This window comes from Ascaphus truei, chromosome 12, assembly GCF_040206685.1.
Source record: "Ascaphus truei isolate aAscTru1 chromosome 12, aAscTru1.hap1, whole genome shotgun sequence".
NCBI classification, from domain to species: domain Eukaryota; kingdom Metazoa; phylum Chordata; class Amphibia; order Anura; family Ascaphidae; genus Ascaphus; species Ascaphus truei.
Window position 1 is genome coordinate 27,677,279 of NC_134494.1, and position 20,454 is coordinate 27,697,732.

At 41.9% G+C, this 20,454-nt stretch overlaps 1 protein-coding gene across 6 annotated transcripts in view; it reads left to right on the forward strand.

The window, feature by feature from the left end:
• Positions 1-20,454, forward strand: part of USP47 (ubiquitin specific peptidase 47) — a 56,532-nt gene extending 36,078 nt beyond the window's left edge. For 5 of the 6 annotated variants that reach the window (XM_075567113.1, XM_075567110.1, XM_075567112.1 and 2 more), the window contains 18 exons: positions 547-714; positions 1,097-1,225; positions 1,925-2,001; positions 2,214-2,269; positions 4,837-4,949; positions 5,352-5,456; positions 6,607-6,814; positions 7,349-7,464; positions 8,666-8,785; positions 9,317-10,088; positions 11,222-11,397; positions 12,016-12,096; positions 13,127-13,242; positions 14,647-14,765; positions 15,270-15,400; positions 17,174-17,221; positions 17,665-17,795; positions 19,006-20,454. In XM_075567113.1, coding sequence (XP_075423228.1) covers positions 547-714; positions 1,097-1,225; positions 1,925-2,001; positions 2,214-2,269; positions 4,837-4,949; positions 5,352-5,456; positions 6,607-6,814; positions 7,349-7,464; positions 8,666-8,785; positions 9,317-10,088; positions 11,222-11,397; positions 12,016-12,096; positions 13,127-13,242; positions 14,647-14,765; positions 15,270-15,400; positions 17,174-17,221; positions 17,665-17,795; positions 19,006-19,180 — 2,841 coding nt within the window. In that variant the 3' untranslated portion in view covers positions 19,181-20,454. Of the gene's footprint in view, positions 1-546; positions 715-1,096; positions 1,226-1,924; positions 2,002-2,213; positions 2,270-4,836; positions 4,950-5,351; positions 5,457-6,606; positions 6,815-7,348; positions 7,465-8,665; positions 8,786-9,316; positions 10,089-11,221; positions 11,398-12,015; positions 12,097-13,126; positions 13,243-14,646; positions 14,766-15,269; positions 15,401-17,173; positions 17,222-17,642; positions 17,796-19,005 lie in introns of those variants that run through there. The other variant, XM_075567114.1, reaches the window with a different exon arrangement.

Consider the following 20,454-nt stretch of genomic DNA (forward strand, 5'->3'; position numbering starts at 1 on the left):
TCAGTACTGCGTGTTGGTCTTCTTGGGCATCAGTAGTGAAGTTTTGCTGCTGCTGCTTTGGAATTGGCGAAGGAAATTAATGTTATCTACTGAAGTGCGGTTAAGAATAGGTATATTCACTCATTTAATGTGGGGGCATTACCGATGTATCCAACGCTTTAATTTGTGATCTGAGCAGTGCTTCTGATTAGAGAAAAGCAGATCTACAATTTGTAGTTACTATGGACAATTGTGTAATGCTCTTAGTCGACATTGGAGGGCAACATTTGTCTTTTTTTTACATCAGTATATCTGAAAATACACTTATTTTCTTATTTACATCCTGATAGGATATTTCAGTAAAGGTAATTTTAAAATGAAGTAATATATAGTGTTTGTACCATGTAAGTGGAAATGACTAGAGTGTTTTAATATGAAATTAATAGAGAGAATGTCATTAAGCATGTACTAGTTCTGTGTAACTTTGTAACCATAAATAGATGCATCATATTTGTAGTTCTTTGTCTCCGTTTCCCTCAACACTGACTTTATTTTGTCAAATTAAAGAAGTCGCCTCAAACGGAGAGTTGCACTGACAGCGGAGCTGAAAATGAAGGGAGTTGTCATAGTGACCAGATGAGCAATGATTTCTCTACAGATGATGCTGTTGATGAAGGAATTTGTCTTGAAAGCAACAGCAATGTTGAAAAGATGAATAAGTCGGTGGCTGAGAAGGTAAAGTCTTTGTAAGAGAGAAGTGAAATGAAGGTTGAAACTACGACGAGTGTAACGTGCAGTATCATTAGTTGGCCCACCAAGGATGTCTGACCTTTTTAACACACGCATTTTTCCGTGCCACGTAATGAGATAAAGGAAAAATAGCTCAAAGAAATTGTGATGTTGAAATACCTAAAAATGGACATTTGTGGTAAATGTAAACGACCTACAGTATATTTAGCTTTTCATCTATTCTTGTACTGTTTCTCTCGCACTCTCTCTGCATGCACATGCACAAGTGCACACACCTATTCACACGCACACACCAACACACACTTGCTTTCTAGTGATTTTTCTTACTATTTTGACTTTTGAAACTCGCGTGAATTTCCTTTCCCAGAACTCTTTGTATGAACTTTTTTCCGTGATGGTCCATTCAGGAAGTGCCGCTGGCGGACATTACTATGCCTGCATAAAATCATTTGGTGATGACCAGTGGTACAGTTTTAATGATCAACATGTTAGCAGGGTGAGTAATATTAATGCTTTACAGGGAAATCTGCCGTTATCCGCCCCTATCAGATCAATTCTATTAGCCGCAACATGAAAAGTCAGTACAAATTAAATTTGTTTAATCTAGTCTGTTCCTGATGGTAGCAGTGCCATCATGAGGTCCTTGGTACATCTGTTGTGTGACATCATTAGATTGTTAATGTTGAATAAGTGACGTCTTTGTGGAGAAAAGTGGTGGGGAGTGGGAACTGCTTCATTTGTCATATAATGCAAGAGCTTGTTTGCAGGCTATGTAAAATCTTGAAAAAGTTTACCCAGCGTTCCCAGATCTGGTGACATTTTGAGTTCCTATCTGATATGGAGCATGGAAGTTTCTCTGTGGACTTGACAAACCAGAAGCGGTTTTGGGTGCAAGTAGAAGAGGGGAGGGACCTGTCCTTAGTTTCCAGTTAGCAGCAATGCAACAATGAGAGAGTCATTTTTATCCCCTCGTGTTTTGAGAAACCACGAATAGGTTTGTTCAGTAAGGCGATCAAGGGTCAAAGATTTGTCATATTGTCAGTTAGGTATTTCTGTGTTCTGAGGATGTTTAATGTATGCCGAATGCCAATGAAGAACTAAATTGACATGGGTTCTAGACTACGTTTGATGAATGTCTGTTACCTAGATCCACAATTACGAAGGTCTTGCTTTGTGTTTTTGTTTTTCAATGCAGATAACACATGAAGATATTAAAAAAACATATGGTGGATCTACAGGAAATCGAGGATATTACTCTAGTGCCTTTGCAAGGTATGTGGAACTTTCCAAAACATGTAGGCACTTGTACAGACTTCATAATTGGACGGTTTAGTGAAACACTAGCACAATATGGACAAATTGAGCAATTTAGTTTTGTAATATTTCACAAAGAACAAACCAAAAGTTTAAACACCCAGAAGAACTTGACTGGTACCAACAAACATTTAACACGTTTTTTTTTTGTTTTTTTTTATCTTTGTTAGCTCTACAAATGCGTATATGCTTATGTACAGACTAAAGAATCAAGCTAGGAATGCAAGTAAGTATGCTTGGGACACAGGGAGATCTTAGATTCAACTTCTCCATTAACTGAGATTTATTTTGATGGACTAAAAAGAGTTCTCAATGGAGCCACAAGGAAGAACAGACCTGTGTGTTTGAGAAAGTTTTGTACACGATCTCAAGAAACTCCTTGTTGGATCATGAAACAGTATCACCATCTAAGGCCGTGATTATACCAGAAGTCGCCGGCGGCTGGAAAACAAATGGCTGAAATCCGATGAATGTTTACAGCCCCGCATGCCGCCTGGAGCTGCAGGGCGGCAGTCTCCTGAAGAGATTTTCAAAATTGTTATTGGCAGGCAATGGCTGCGTCACGTGAGCGGTTCAGCCAATGAGGGAGAACCTCTCACGGCCACGCCTCCTCTCCTGTCTCCCCAGCAATAATAGACTTAAGTGAGAGGAAAGGCAGAATCCCTATATTGTGGCACTGAGTAAACCCTAATTAAAACGTAATATTTATTGTGTAATCTTAAAATGAAACGGTTTGGAGTAACCATAAATGCAGGACAAATTGTTAATTAAAATAATAAAAGACCAGAGAGGTGGGGTAGTACATGGGGTAATTATATATAAACCCTATTGTCAGTCTATTTAACCCTTTGATGGTTTATAAGTGTAGGAGAAGTATCACACAGGTAAGTATGGTAAGGATACTGTTATATCACTAGTCCCTTGCAATCAAATCCTACAAGGAGGCTGAATGGGGATAGCCATAAGCTTACACAGAGTAAGAGGGGGGGGGGGGATAAATGAATCCTAGCTGTATAGATAAATATATATGTCCAGAGCAGCCATGTATACAGCCCTAGCTGACGTCACGTAACGTCGGCTCATCGGAGTGGTGAGGGCTTGTGTACCGTCTGGGTGCTTCGTTGACTGCATTCGTGGGCAGCAAGAGCACCCAGACTTTAGTGTCAGTTTGTTTCAATAAAGTCTGTGTCCATATCCTTTGAGTAAGAGGTTGGCTACTTAGATAGAGCTAGGGCTGTATACATGGCTGCTCTAGACATATATATTTATCTATACAGCTAGGATTCATTTATCCCCCCTCTTAGGCCTTGGCCATGCTCCCTGCTGGCGTGCTGAGGCGCAGGGAAAGCGGGTGCTTTCCCTGGCCTTGCGGTTGCTTACCGCACGCGTTGTCAGGGGGCGGGCGCGTCACTGGCCGGGGGCGGGCCAGTGACGTCAAGGAGCTGGTTCGCCCTCATTGGGCGAACCGCTCATGTGACCGGCCTGTCGCGCCGGCAAGCGGGAGAATTTAAAATTCCCCTAAGACCTACGCTTCCGCAAGCGCGCGGAAGCGCAGGTCAGCCCCTACTAAAGCTGCTCTAATTGCGGCTGTAGGGGCTCAGTGCTGAGCGGGAGCGAGCCTCAGCACGCTTCCGCCAGCAAGCGGTAAACATGGCTGAGGCCTTACTCCGTGTAAGCTTATGGCTATCCCCATTCAGCCTCCTTGTAGGATTTGATTGCAAGGGACTAGTGATATAACAGTATCCTTACCATACCTGTGTGACACTTCTCCTACACTTATAAACCATCAAAGGGTTAAATAGACTGACAATAGGGTTTATATATAATTACCCTATGTACTACCCCACCTCTCCGATCTTTTATTATTTTAATTAACAATTTGTCCTGCATTAATGGTTACTCCAAACAGTTTCATTTTAAGATTACACAATAAATTTTAAGTTTTAATTAGGGTGTACTCTCTTAGTGCCACAATATAGGGATTCTGCCTTTCCTCTCACTATTCCCTGTGAGCACCACCCCTCCTCTATACTGTTTGGTGTACTAATCCATCTTCATTCGCTTGAGCAGGGTATATCTGCTATACTACAATTGCAGATTGTATTTGTTTACATATATCTCCCCAGCAATAATCAAGATGCTGCTCAGCGGCATCAGGTATAATCAAGGCTTGATACAAACCTACATTTCTACTGGACTAATCTCGCTAGCAGAACATCTAACTGATATTTGAAGCTGAACCTCTGTGCAAGTTAAGGCTGCGCGTATACTGCCGGCGACGCGACCGATAACGTCACCCGTCGCCATTGCGATAGTCGTATTTAAAGTTTAGGCGACGTCGCTCAGAAAGCGGGAAGGCAGAGGGACGGAGAAGCTCTCCGATTGGCCACAAGGGGAGAGTGTCGCTGAAAAAAATCAAATAACAATGACTACCAGATTTTTGCTAGCGCCATCACTTGGTCGCGCCGTCGCGTGCACTATAAGCGCCAGGAACAATGCATTTGTTTTGACGTGACGTCGCGGGCACTATAAGCGCAGCCTAAGATTGCAAAAATGTGTCAGTCTATTTCTAATAACCGTATGATTAGTTGCGATGCTGATACAATGTCGATTATTAATGAGATGATACGCAGAAATCATCCTGCGAAAGGAATAATTTAGTTGATTTTAGTTGTAAAACAAAGCTTGAAAGTGCTGTGCAGTTGTAAGCTGCCATATGTATTTTTGTTGTTGTGTCCTATTTTGTTTATTAGCTGTGTTGTTATTAAATGGGCATTTGTTTTGGGTTGACAGAGTTTCTCGAAGCCAGTGATTTTCCAGAGCACATAAAGCATCTGGTAGAAAAAGAAATGGAACAGGAGGAGCAAGAAAAGCGGCAGCGAGAGATTGAACGCAACACATGCAAGGTTAGCAACAACCGTTACATTACCTGAATTTTATGCGCACCTCCCGGCACTATAAAGCTGTATCTCGCATACACCGATGAAATGCGTTGCTCAGTTTGTAGCGAACATTGGCTAACCTGTGATTTGGGAGAAGGCGTGGCTCAGTGAGTGAAGACACTGACAGGGGAACCTGGTTCAATTCCCGGTGTCGGCTCCTTGTGACCTTGAGCAAGTCACTTTATCTCCCGGTTCCTCAGGCACCAAAAACATAGATTGTAAGCTCAAAGGACCTGTGCCTGCAAAATGTCTCTGTAAGGCGCTACGTAAAACTAGTAGTGCTATACAAGAACATGCTATTATTATTTGGAACCTGTTTGATTAGTCTGATTGCAGTGCTGGAAATCTTTTGCTTTCCCTTTGCAGCTGAAGTTATTCTGCATGCATCCTGTGAAGCAAACATTGCTGGAGAATAAATTAGAAGTTCATAAGGATAAGACGATGAAGGAGGCAGTTGCAATGGCACACAAGGTATGTTTTATACAGTACAGCCTTTGGAACAGTCTGTCTCTCTGTACAGTTTGAGGGGCCCCCTCTCTGGAAATCTATAAAAACGGGTAAAAGACCTACCCGTTAAACCCAGGCATTTAATTAATGAACCCCAATATGTCCGGCATTAACAGTGCCGTTGTACCTTTCCTTGTTTGGTATCGTTTGTAACCTTGAAATGTTTTTTTCTTTTTTCCTCTTTGTAACTGAGATGCGCTTTGTCCCATTGGGAGAAAAGCGCTATATAAATAAAGGTATTATAAATGTATTATTACTAGATTTTATTCTTTATGTATGGTTGCTTGATCATTCATCCTCATCTGTGTGTGGTTTCAATTCTCTTTGTGCTAATGTTTCTAAATATTTTTTTAAATCATTGTTTTACCAAAGACTGAACAATTCATTTGATATTCACTAGTAACAAAGCAGTTTACTCTGTTTATGAATAACCCTGTTATATTTTGTGACGTGTGCAAGTGCATGATAGTGATACATTCTACCAAACTTACAGCAAAGTACATTACCAAGCTATGTGATCTCACGTGCCTGCCACAGATCTTACTTGGGCTATGAATTGCTACAGTTGAATAATGAACACCTAATTCAGCTACTGTTGGCAAAGTGGCCTGCAATCTGTTGATGAAAGATTTCGACCAATAACACAACTATGTTCTAAAAGAAGCAAATACAATGAAAATTTATAACATAAAGTCGTTTTTAAATTGTTAATTTATGGATAATTCATGCACGCCTCTACCTAGTAATCAAAATGTGTTATTTTACATCTTCACCATGAGTGCTGTCAGAACAAGCCTTCAAATTGAACATTTGACGTTTAATACATCCAGCATTTTGAGTGGATTAATTTTCTTTCCGTTCTGCATGAAAGTGCATATATTCTTAATAATCATCTGTTTCTCCTTTTCATTGTGGTTAGCCAGAAAGTGGACATCTGAAACCCTTTCATGAGATCACTAAAATGTTACGTTAGTGATTTACTTTATAATGAAGTGGCTGCTTCCAGTAAACTTTTTGAAATTTAAATACCACAAAATCTAATGAATGGGTTATACATCACCTATAAAACAAAGTGAAAAGGATGTTGTGTTATCATTTCACACTCGGTTTTTAGATAATGGAATTAGAAGGCGTGGTTCCCCTTGATTGCTGCCGGCTTGTGAAATATGATGAATTTCACGATTACTTGGAACGCTCTTACGAAGAGGAAGAAGACCGAGCAATGGGATTCCTCCTTGGCGGAGTAAAATCCTCCTACATGTTTGACCTGCTGTTGGAAACCAAAAGACTGGATCAAGTGTTTCAGTCCTACAAGCCTGGTGGTAAGAGGAATTAATGTGTGTATTTTGGACAAAGTTAAAAAAAACAATTGAAATACAACTTTCTAGCTAAATTACTCTTTCAGATATATTCAGGTGTTTGCTATAAAAATAACATTGCACTGCAATTTCCTACATGAAATTTGACTGCGGGTTTATCCCACCAAAATACGAACAATGTACGTTTTAAATGTCAGGAGACGCCCTACTGGCTATTCAAATAGATATTCTTTACACGTCTCTCTTCCAGCCGTACCCTTATCAAGTTTGCTTCGTAGGGGGCTGGTAATGTCTTTATTGCATTTATTTCATTTGTAAACCAAGCACAGATATTTATTCCTTTGTATCATGGAAGCGTTTTTTGTGGTAGGCTTTGGATGATGAATCTGACTAACTGCAACATTTGCATAAATCATACATTAAAGTGTGTTTTTAGTATTTTCGGGAGAACATGCAGTGCTGCATAAATTGTACAATAAATCAGGCCTGTGTGCTATTTGAGTCTTTATTTTTTGCCTGGTTGTGTTGTTCCTGCAGAGGTGATGGTAAAGATGTATGTTGTGGACCTTAAGACGGAGACCGTAGTTCCTCCTGTCAGCGTGCGTGCGTACCTGAGCCAGACAGTCATGGAATTCAAGCAGCTTATCTCCAAGGTTGGAAATCTCATCACTTGTATATTCCATGGACACAGGGACATTGTATATGATTTGTCATATGAAGGACACCTTGAGACCAATATATTCCCAATGATATCTGCCAGTTTTCTGAGTATTGATGGATATGCTGGACTGGTGCTTTAGAAATCCAACATCTTACTAAATATCTTGATGTTCCCCCCCCCCATGGTTTACTTACAGTATATTGGTGTCTTCCTAATTGGTCGTCCCTGAAGACCCTGCACCACATGTATAAAATATCATAAACTCTTTCAGTGCTTTAGACCAGAGGATCTCAACTCCAGTCCTCAAGCCCCCACGCTCCCCCCCCCCTCCTCCAACAGGTCAAGTTTTCAGGATATCCCTGCTTCAGCACAGGTGGCTCAATCAGAGGCTCAGGCTTTGACTGAGCCTCTGGCTGCACCACCTGTGTTGAAGCTGGGATAGCCTGAAAACCTGACCTGTTGGGGGGAGGGGGCTTGAGGACTTGACTTGAGTAGGGGGGGCACGAGCACTGAGAATGAGTAGGCAGGGGGGGCGCAGTGCAGAAAGTTTGCGCACCCCTGCGTTAGAGGATTGCTCTGCAGTGAGGGGAACTCCCACCTGAGGCTGCTATACCAACACATTCCTGTCCCCCCCCCCCCCCCCCCCCCAAGGGTTCATTTGTATTTTTTATTCACAGAAAAAAGGGCCCACATACTTAGTCATGTTATTGGCCCCTAAAGCAGTGTGTGTATTACCTTCATGTTGTGACCGCACTGAAGAGAAGCCCTCTAATTCATATAATGCCTGGAATTTCAAAACAAACAACACTATTATGGCTCAGGAAATATAACGATATTATAATGGCCTGGGGATCCGGTACTGTTATAGCAACATAGCAGTGTTATAAATCTCGAGACTCCAATGTACTATTGAATGCCTGCTGTTAATCATCTTAAAACCACTATGGACGTATAACTCAAAATGTCAGTACTATGATCGTAAACATAAATAAGAAGAATTCAGCTGCATCAAGCCTGGCACTTGAAGTGGGTTGCAGGTATTTATAAAGTCGGCATAACATGCTTAGTAGACACTTTTCTTGTCTGTTTATAGCAATAATAAGTACATTTAAAATCAGATATTTGGTTTGTTTATTTCATGTGTTATTTTATCCATTCATATTATTCAGTGTATGATTTTTGCCTTATTGCAGACTATAGATTTGCCACCTGATAACATGCGAATCGTGTTGGAACGCTGCTACAACGATCTGCGCCTTCTAAATGTGCCGAGTAAAACCCTAAAGGCAGAAGGATTCTTTAGAAGCAATAAGGTAATGCTACCATAGTTCATAAGTGTATTGAAATAAAGCATTCTAAATGTAGTTACTAAGCATTTCGTGACCAACGTATAAACTGTGGTCTGTGTATACGCTGCAATAAATTATTTAATGTTTTATTTTCATACAAATGTGTGTGCTGATCCTCTGCTTATTCTGCAAAGTAATTACTTGAGAAATGGCCTGTCCATTCATAGTGCACATATCTGCTAGGATTTTTCTGCTGGGAAAAAACGTGTTGCATTGAATGCTGTATACTGCCCCCATCCCAAATATAACACACCTGTGTATTGCGTCTCAGAAGGACTTTGGAATATGAAACCGTCCCCAATGGTTCTTGCATACCAACTGGTTATTAAATGGCCTAAAACCTATGTATCGCTACTTGTGTTGCTGTACTTTATCAAGACAGCACAAGTATATATTTCTTGTAGTTTCTGCGTTGCTTTTGGCTGTAACTTGAGAGATTTGGTTCATGACTTGACTGCTGCAAATCTTTCTGACATGCGTCCTTTCTACACTTAGGTGTTTGTGGAAAGTTCAGACTCCATGGACCACCAGTTGACTTTTACCGACTCTCACCTGTGGAGGCTCTTGGACCGTCATGCCAATACAATTAGATTGTACGTCTCTTTGCCCGAGCACTCCCCCGGGCATCAGACAGCTCGGACTGTTTGCCCAAAAGCTTCTGGAGACTTCAACCACACAGAGGATTTTTGTGAGACGGTTGAAGGCAACGTGAAGTCTGTGGATGCCATTTTGGAAGAAAGCACAGAGAAACTGAAGAGCTTGTCTCTGCAACAGCAACAAGAGGGTGGGAACGGAGACAGCAGCAAGAGCACAGAGGGTAGTGACTTTGAGAACATTGATTCGCCTTTGAACGAGGCAGATTCTTCAGGATCAGCAGATAACAGAGAGCTTGAAAACCGAATTCTATCAACCCATCCTGAAAACAACTTTCAGTCGGAGGAGCGTTCCGACTCTGACGTGAATAATGATAGGAGTACCAGCTCAGTGGACAGCGATATCCTTAGCTCTAGCCATAGCAGCGACACACTTTGCAATGCGGACAATGCCCCAATCCCCTTGGCTAATGGACTTGATTCTCTCAGCATCACCAGCAGCAGGAGATCCAAAGCAAATGAAGGAAAGAAGGAAACGTGGGATACAGCGGAGGAGGATTCTGGGACAGACAGTGAATATGATGAGAGTGGCAAAAGCCGGGAAGAGACGCAATACATGTATTTCAAAGCAGAGTCCTATGCTGGTGAAGAAGGGTCAGGTGAAGGACAGAAATGTAAGTGAAGTTGGATCTATTGCTTAATATGACCCGTGTAATACAGTAGTAAAAATGAATTAATGTTACATCAGTGAACTACAATTCCGTTCGGCTTAACGTCTACTCTATCTGGAAACTTGTGCACGAGTCTTACTCTGTCCCATGAGATACTTGCATCACATGAGATCAGCGATAACCTGGCCCTGCTAATGTGCTTCAAACTGCTGCCTTTAGTGACAATGTCTTTTAATACTTGTAAAAGTCTTTGGACAAAACCGCTCTTGGATAAAACAAAATACTGATCGAATAAGTCATTTTTTAATCCAGACACGTGCAAATGTATTTGATGTTAACCTCTGTACGATAGAGCCCTTCTATCCTTTTAATTTTTCGTCTGCGATAAGTTGACGACATCTCGAGCCACGTGAATTTAGACATTCATAGTGAACTTTATTAATGTACGAGTCAATTCTACCGCCCGAAACAGAGGTTTTTTTAATGGGGGGAAAATGCAAAGCAGTTTGTGGGTTCAGGATAAAACTGAGAGCTAACACTACTCAAAGCTGCAGTTGCTTCCCCTCATACAGAGGTAAAAGGAAGGGTTCACAGTTTGTGTTAGGACCTGAATTTTTGGTTTACCTTGACGTTTGGTATGCAGGCTTACGACGCTTTGGCCATAGGGTTTAACTAAAAAACCAAGTAATTACTATTATTATTGAAGTATTTAAACTTTATACTTATTACCATATATGTTTTGTCAATTTGATGTAGCATTGGGCACCCCTGTCTTTTGTTGTGAACTTTATTAATGTATGAGGCAATTCTACCGCCCTAAACAGAGTTTTTTTTTTTTATAGGGGAAAAATGCAAAGCAGTTTGTGGGTTCAGGATAAAACTGAGGGCTAACTACTCAAAGTAGTTTAAAAATGCATTTTGAAGGTCAAAATATTTTTGAATGAAGGTACCAAGAAGAATTGACGTGTTTGGAAGAGACATCAGCTTAGCTTTTATCTGGCTCTATATATGCTATATCCATAACTGTTTAATCCTATAGACTAGTTAAGCTTGTCTAGACCATCCGGTGTCAGGATATCTTTTCCCACCCCTGTTCCCATCATCATCACTCTGTATTATGATCTTTCTCTCCAAAGGCCTGGCGGTGAACGTTGATAAAAGAATCACCCTGTCTGCCTTCAAACAACAATTGGAGCCTTTTGTGGGAGCCTCATCCTCCCAGTTTAAAGTTTTCCGGGTCTATGCCAGCAATCAAGAATTTGAAAGTGTCCGTCTGAATGAGACTCTTTCTTCATTTTCGGATGACAATAAGGTGTTTTTTTCTTCTCAATGTACAGTATTAACAATTGGTGAAATCAGGCTAAAACACCTTACGTATATTCTAACTCAGGGCTGGCTCAACTGCAGACTGATTGAGGCACCTGTGCTGAAGCGGGGATATCCTTCATACCTGACTTCTTGGAGGTTTCTTGATGACTGGAGTTGAGAACCATTGGCCTCTCAACTCCAGTTCTCAAGACCCCCCCACCAGATCGGGTTTTCAGGATGTCCCTGCTTCAGCACAGGTGGCTGAATCAGAAGCTCAGTCTTTGACCTGTGCTGAAGCTGGGATATTTTGAAAACCTGACCTGTTGGAAGAGGGAGGGGCTTAAGAACTAGAGTTGAGCATCTCTGTTCTAGCTGATATTTATGTGCTTGCTTTATTTTATTAGATAAATAATAAAAAATAACTTCGGTTAAGTTTTGTAAATGGACATCGCTATAATATATTTAAAATTGTGAAATACATAATGGGATTCATCAAAGTACAGATTCACTTCATTGTAACTAGAACTTCGTTTTGCAAAAACTATATTGGGTATAGGTTATTTGTGTTTAAAAAAAAAAAAGAAGTGTATTGCTGCTTATTAAATACCTTTCTCTTTGTTAGATCACCATTAGACTTGGAAGAGCACTGAAAAAGGGTGAATACAGAGTCAAAGTGTTTCAGCTTTTATTAAATGAACCAGAGGTATGTGCTTTCCAAGATATTGTCGTCGTCTTCATGTGTCAACAACTCTTGATTTATCCTTTAAAATATTAAGATAAAACGAGACCTAGTTTTGCTGCCTAAATTAAAAACAAATATGAGCTTTGTTTTCTGGAATTTAGGAAAATTAGCACATTTATGGCATGATTTAAAGCAGCAAAACATGTAGCACTGTGCGATTGAATACATTTTTTTAAAGTATTACAGGATTGAAGCAGGCTGAACTGCGTTTATTTCAGCTCCGGGGACCCCCTGCATCCTGAGATACCTCCATAGGGGGTGCTGGTATCTGCAGCCAGGGAACGTGTGCGCGTAACGAAATGGCTGCATTTTAACTGTCCCGCGTCACGCAGGCCAATAGGAAGATGTGACATCATCCCTTGCGACTTCCTATTGGCCCACATGACCTGGACATTTAAACGCCCCAAAAATACCGGCACCCCCTACAGAGGTAAGCATCTCCGGAAGCAGGGGGTCCCCAGAGCTGAAATAAACACGGATCAGCTCCAGAGACCCCCCTGCTTCAATTCTGTAATAAAACAAATCATGCAGTGCTACGTATTCTGCTTCAATTCTGTAATAAAACAAATCATGCAGTGCTACGTATTCTGCTTCAATTCTGTAATAAAACAAATCATGCAGTGCTACATGTTCTGCTTCAATTCTGTAATAAAACAAATCATGCAGTGCTACATGTCCTGCTTCAAGCTTTAACTTTTTTGAACAAAGATGAACATTTTGTACGTAAAGCCTTCTGCACCAATATGGCCATTACTGCTCTACACTAGAGTACAATTTGAAACAATCACTACAAACCTCCCACTTCACCCCTAAAGAGCCACCCAGCAGAGTATTGTTGTTGCAATGTTATGGGTGATGAAAGAATGTAACTTCTGTATTGTTGCCACATTGTTTCCTTGCCAATAATCTGTATAGGGCCTGTGCATCCCAATGTAACATTGGTGCAACTCTGTAAATAAATATTCTTGAGCAGCCTGTATTTCTTTTCCAGCCTTGCAAGTTCCTGTTGGACGCTGTGTTTGCTAAAGGAATGACAGTGCGGCAGTCTAAGGAAGAGCTGCTGCCTCAGCTCGGGGAGCAGTGTGGGCTGGAACTTTCCATAGATCGGTAATCACAAGATAGATTCTAGTATCAGAAACCGTTCCTCTGTAGCCTTAGGCCGTGATTACAGGAAACCGTGCGGCGGTGCCGCGCGCCTGAAAAACATTAAAAAAAACAATAGCAGCGCATATGCCGTGTGTAGCTGCAGAGCGGCTGTTTCCTGGTGCGATCTCCAGATTTGTTCTTGGCTGGCAACGGCCACGTCACTTGAGCGGTTCAAGCCAATGAGGGCGAACCGCTCACGGCTACGCCTCCTTGCCTCCTCTCCACCGGCTCCCTGGTATAATAACTATGCTGCTTGGCGGCCGCACTGGGTGACGTCACAGAATAGCGCTGCCGCCTTGAAGCATTTGGTATATTTGAGCCCTTATTCGTCCCAGTGAAAACTGAAATCTGTCTCATTTGCTTTTATCAGAACAGCATAGATGCCCTTTAAACCACAGTTATTCACCGATCACACAAAGCTGAAGCCTAAGGCCGCGCTTATAGTCCTGGCGACGGCGTGACGTCATCCGTCGCCGTTGTAGCAGCGATTTTTGCTTATAGTGTTAGAGACAAGAGACGGCTGGCAGGGGCGTGGCCATGAGTGGTTCGTCCTCATTGGCTGAACCGCTCACGTGGCCGCTGACGTCACGCTGCGGTTGCTGAAAAATCAATTTTCATTGACTTCCAGCAATCGCGACCAAGCCGTCGCTCCTACGCAATGAATTCAATATATTTGTTTTGCCGCAACGTTGCGTCGCCGGGAATATAAGCGCGGCCTAAAGGACTTTCATTACCTGGGATGGTACTGTATAACCTAAAAGGATCTTGTAGGTTTCCTAGCATGCTATTATATATATATCACCTTTGTCACCTATAGTGCCTTAGATTGTGTTCTGTTAAAGCAGCAATACAGGTTTCTTTTTTTTTTTTTTTTTTTTTTTTTTTTTTTAATACAGGATTGAAGCATGGGGCCTCCGGAGCTGAACTGTTAATTTCAGCTTTGGGGCCCCATGCTTAGAAATACTTACCTCTGTAGGGGTGCCGTTATCTTTGCAGCCAGGGGAACGGTGTGCATATCAAAATGGTGGCGTTTTAATGTCTCGCGTCATGCGGGCCGATAGGAAGCAGTGACGTCATCCGGTGTGGCTTCCTATTGGCCTGCGTGACCTGCACTTTTAAACACCACTGAGATGGACACCGCTATGGAGGTAAATATCTCTGAGAGCAGGGAATTCCGGGAGCTGAAATAAATGGGATTCAGCTTCGGAGACACCCTGCTTCAATCATGCAATAATTTTTTTTTTTTTTTAAACAATAAATTAAACCTGTATTTTGCGTGTGACTTGCTTGAAAGCATGTTATTACATAGGTTTTATTCTGAACATATATTCATGCAAGGTTGCCTAACTTTAATGTGTTTTGAAGGTTTCGCCTACGAAAGAAAACTTGGAAGAATCCCGGCACAGTATTTCTAGATTACCACATTTATGAAAATGAAAGCAGTATTTCAAGCAATTGGGAGATCTTCTTAGAAATGCTGGATGGTAAGTCATCCTTATTAAACACTTATCATCGTAAGGTGCCCAAATGAATGTGGCTTATTTTCATGGCGTATAATGTGAAGTGCCCACAAAGTTACTTGCCAACAGTACAATTTTGAATGACTGAATATAAAGAGATATCGAAAATGACACAGAAAAAGAGGAGACGAAATAACCAACAGTGAAAGGGGATCACAGAGAAACAAGGCCGTTCGTTCCCCTGCATCAATAAACCAATTAATACTAAATGTGATTTTTTTTTTGTGTGTGTGTCCCCAAAACGGTTTATTTTGGGGGCATTGCAAAAAAAAAAAAAAAAACCTAAGTTTGGGAAACATTTGGTTCTTCATTACATGGAGGCAACAATGCATTTCTTTTAAATGCATTTTCAGTCTTATTTGAGTTGCTCGACCCAAAATGTTTTCATATTATGCCTTTATGTTTTTGCCCGGCTTGTAAAACACTGCAAATACCATTAAACACCCAGTTCCTTGTTTCCCACAACAGAAAGTGAGAAGATGAAATCCATGACGCAGCTCTCCCTCCTTACAAAGCGCTGGAGGCCGTCACAGTTGACGCTGGATCCCTTTCAGGAGATTGTGCTGGAAAGTGCCAGTGTCGATGAATTAAAAGAGAAGGTTAAGTTGCGAATGAACGCAGGTTAAATGAAGTGGGATTTGCTTGTGTGCAAAGATCGGTGGGCTCAATTGTAAGGAAGGAGCAGTTCAGCCTGCAAAATGTCATTTCATTTTATACGGCAAAGGAGCCAATTCCATTTTGCACCCTCTGTTTAACATATTAAAGGGCATTGCAATCATTTCCAGCCAGTCTAGTACTTAAATTCATGTTTGTTTTTCATAAAAATAACAATTACAGAAGCTTAACCTTTTCTTTGCATATATAGAAATGATTGGACTGCTTAAAATACAGAGAATATAACTTGTATCTCCTAATCAGAAGGCTGTGGATATCTGCTGCAAATTTATTTTCACTTTTCTCAAAACAGTCTTTGCTCACCTCCTCCTTAAATCCTTCTTCCTGGTTTCCCATCAAGTTCTGGAACACATACAAAGTTCTCCTTACCTTCAAAGCTCTCCACTCACCTGCTTCTCCCTTCATATCAGCTTTGATCTCTCGTTCTGTCCCCGCTCTACCCATAACGGTCGAAAAATCTCGGGGAAGCCCTATCTGGCTCGAACATATTAGGTTTGACAGGGGTCAGTCACAACATTTCATACCTCACGAGCCTCCTCTATTTCCCACCCTCTACCCAGGTATTTCTCTCCCATCCATCTCACTAACTCTCCCCCCTCCCATGTATTTATCCCTTGCGTCTCACTCTTACTCCCTCTTTTCCTCACTCACTCCCTCCTGCCCCTCTCTTCTCTCACTCTCGCCCCTACCTTCCGTCAATTACCCCACTCTCACTCAATCCACCCTACAAAATACATACCAAAAAAAAAACACCAGTGGGAGGGGGGTCTGTGGTCCATAGTAGGAACCCCTGAGACTGCTTCAAGGAGCCCCAGGGTTCCACGGAACCCTGGTTGGGAGTCACTGCTCTATTCCCTCACTGCCTCTTACATGTGGAACTCCCTCACACACACTATATGCCAAGCACCTTCTCTCCCCACCTTTAAGTCAAACCTTGAAACTCACCTCTTAAATGAACTTAAACTCGTAGCTTCTGTCTCACACCCACCGTTGCTCCTATCAACCGTTGTGGCCAAGCACTGTCATTTACTGCACTTATTCCCTCACCTGCTGTCTCCTATAAGTGTCCCAACATACCTCTTAGGCTGCGTCCATATATGGACAAGCAGCGCTGAGGCGTGCGGACGCTCAGCGCTGAGCCCCTGCATCCTCAATGAGGATGCCTTGAGAGGGGGCTCACGCGAGCGTCCGCAGGCGTGCTCAGGCTTTGGAGTTTTCAGCCGAGCGCCAAGCTGTTTTTCAGCGCGCTGTTGGCTGAAAACATCCAATCAGCCTTAAGCAGCGTCAACGTCACGGCGCCGTGACGTCGGCGCCGTGAAATTGACGTCAGTGCGTCGCGGGCGATTGGCCCAGCGACGTCACTGCCCCGCCTCCAACCACCTCCCCCCGGCTCCCTTCGTGCACGCTGGCTCGCCTGCAAGTCCGTGCAATCGCGCTGACTGAAGCAGGCGAGCGTCAGCGTTAGCGCGCCTCCGCTCTCCCCACCCCTCTATGGCCCGGGCCTTAGATTGTAAACTGCCCGGGGCATGGATTTCTAGCCATTATCTGATTGTTTGTTGCACTTAATTCCCTGTACTGTATTGTCTCTTTTGTAAAGCTTTGAGTACACTGCAGGCGCTATATAAAGATATACATACGTGCTGTTTTAGTTTTCCACATTCATGGAAACTCACATTTTTTTTGTCTTTCCCTCACAGCTTTGTGAAGTTAGCGACCTATCCTTGGAAAATCTAGAATTTGCAAAAGTAAGTCAGTCTAACATTGTTACAAAAACCAAAGCAGAACTTAAAAATGCAAACCTTTTTATGAGTGCATTTGTTCTTTATTCTATTCTTTTATGCTCATGTGGAACAAACTGTATACCCTGTGAGAGTCGTCTCTGTGTGGTCTTCTATTTCTAGTTAAACCTTTATTCTTTGCCTTCCCTTCTTGAGATAAGAACTTGTATGTATCCCTTTTACATTAAAAAATAAACCTAGCACTAACGCTTGTACAACTTTAGCACCTTCTGCATACACCTTTACATTTCCACATCCCTTTGAATGCTTCTGTGTTGCGAAGACATGTTTGTTTGTTTTTCAGTACTAAAAGGCAATAACATGTTTTCTTAAACTTTGTTTTAAATACCTCAAATCTGTGTTAATATGGTGCTTTTGAAATTCAAAGTGAACTATCATCAACTCTACAGGGTCGAGGGACTTTCCCCTGTGACATTTCGATTCTAGAGATCCATCAAGACTTGGACTGGAATCCCAAAGTATCGACACTGAATGCCTGGCCTCTGTATATTTCTGATGATGGTGCAGTCATATTTTACAGGTATTGTAAAATGGATTCATCTGATATTGTTCTCGGCCTTCAAACCAACGTTCTGATTGACAGTGGGAAATAAATGCTCATTTGTAAATTCTGCTCTCGCTGTCAAAAATCAGGATTATAGAAGCGTTTCAAGTTAAATGCCCCCTTTTCTTTCAGTATGGGCAGGAAGCTGGCGGTTGGTAGAGCTGAACCACGTTAATGTAGGCTTCAGGGAACCCCTGGGGAAGGTGCCACCAATGGCGGTTTAAATCCTGTGCCTCACGCAGACCAATAGGAATTGGCCTCCTATTGGCCATGGGGATTTAAATCTCCATTTTGTTTCCCCCTAGAAAGGGGTGACCCAACGGAGATTTTCCCCGTTAAGTATCCAGGGAACCAGCGGGCCTGCGGAGCTAAAATGAACCCCAGCCACCTAAACAAAAAACAAAGCGGCAATCCAAGCATTTTTTTTTTTAATCCAGGATTGAAGCAGGGGATCTACGTAGCTGAACCACGTTAATTTCGGCTCTGAGGGCCCCCTGCTTCCGGAGATACTTGCCTACGTAGTGGGTGCTGGTCTCCGCTCTGCTCGGGCTGCCAGGGATGATGTAATGGCCACTGTTCAGAGATCCCGCGCCCTGTGGGCCAATAGGAAGCTGTGATGTCATCATGTTCGGCTTCCTATTGGCCAGCGTGACACAGGAGCTTTAAACTTAAATTCAGCCAGCTCAGCTGGAGTTGCTACCAGCACCTACTACAGAGGTAAGTATATCTGTATACAGAGGTAGTAGGTGGTCCCCGGAGCTGAAATTAATGGGGTTTAGCTCCAGAGACCCCCCTGTTTCAAGCCTAAAAAAAAAAATACATGATTTAAAAAAAAAAAAAAAAAAAGCTTGGATTAATTAAAAGGGGGAGGGGGAGGGGAATCTTTGTATGGGAAACTGGTCCATTAAATATTAAACTATTTGTAGTGAATCGTGTAATTAGGGATCTGAAGACACAATGTATCATCAGATCTGCATGAAATGTCCAGTCCACCAAGAAATGTGAACGTTTTTGAAAATGTAAATGGACTTTCTTTTTCTTGACTTTTTTTGGCATCGAGCTGCACAAATGTTACGACGGCTTCTCCTGGAGCAACGCAGGCGATTGCTGCTTCACTTAAGTCAATGGTAAACGCGGGTGTGAGACCAGTTCACCATGTATCGCTAACCACGCCGTTCCATTTCAGAGATAAAGCGGAAGAACTGCTAGAGTTAACAGACGAACAGAGAAACGAGCTCATGAAAAAGGAGAGCAGTCGCTTGCAGAAAACTGGACACCGCGTGACTTACTCCCCTCGCAAAGAGAAAGCCCTCAAAATTTACCTGGACGGAGCTTCACATAAGGATTTAACTCGAGACTGACCTTTGGCATAACATTCTCCTTGGGACACTGTGTTTGTCACAAACAGGTGCACTGCCCCTGTGTAGTGCTTCTTTGCAGGACACTCATTTAAGTGTGAGACAATGACACCAGCACTGATTGGCCGACTTTAAGCCAATCAGCAGCCCAGGACCCTGTGGGGGAGTCGCTGTTTGACTTGGAATCATGTTGTGGACTCTGGTTGATTAAACTGTAAAGCTAAAAAAAAAAAAAAAAAAAAAAGGGATGTGCAAATAAGAATAAAATATATATATATTAAAAAAGAAAAGTTCTAAAAATCAAACCAGGTGGCTGGGATGCGTGAAAATCTGCACAGGAGCTAGCTAAACTAGCACTGAATAGGATATACCTATTGTAACCCTTTAATTGCTAGGCAAGCCCTTCCAGCACTAAAGGGTGATGCGGGATAGTCTGTTTTATTTTGCTGATACACACATTACCTCATTAACGTTCTAGAGAGTATACGTAAGAGTCCGATACTGAAGCACGGGGGGAGGGGGGAGGAAACGGACGTGTAGGCCCGAATACTATAAGCCAGAAGACTGCTGTATAAAATGATAACACATCTCAAATGGTCTACATCTGTAATGTGAGGAAGTTTCCAGCAGGTGTTGGTTTGTCAGTACGGATGAAGTATTGAAAATAAGGTAAATGACTGGTTGCTAGCAACAGGGCAATCTTATTCTGCTGTGTTTCATTCGGAGTGTAAATAAAACCTACCCTGTGTCCAACAAACCTGCAGCTCAGCTGTTTCCTACATTTCTTATCGCATATCACACTGTACATTTGTAAGTTTAGCTGCATATTTAAGTTAATAATAAGTTTCTTCCTCTGTTTGATTAGACTGGTACCATAGAGTTCTATATGCTTGTTCATTATGATTTTTTTTTTGTTTTGTTAAACTGCGTACTTTTTGTTGTTTTGGGGAAAACTTACGTTTAGATCTTTTTTTTTTTTTTTTTTTAAGTTCAGTTCCTAAGTAAATGCAGTTTTGTTTGAAATAACCCTGCAAAAATGCATCTGCTGATAAATCAGGAAAAAGATTGAATGCAGTCAACACAATTACATCGAACACTTTTTTTTTTTTTTTATTTCTTATGATTTGCTATAAAAACAAATGTAATGAAATAAAACTCCGCATAACTTTTAGAATTGCCATCTAATTTATAACAAATCGATAAGGTTTTGATAATTTTTTTCCATGCCAGATGCTGTTTACAACAATGAACATGCCAATAAAAACAAATAAATTCCA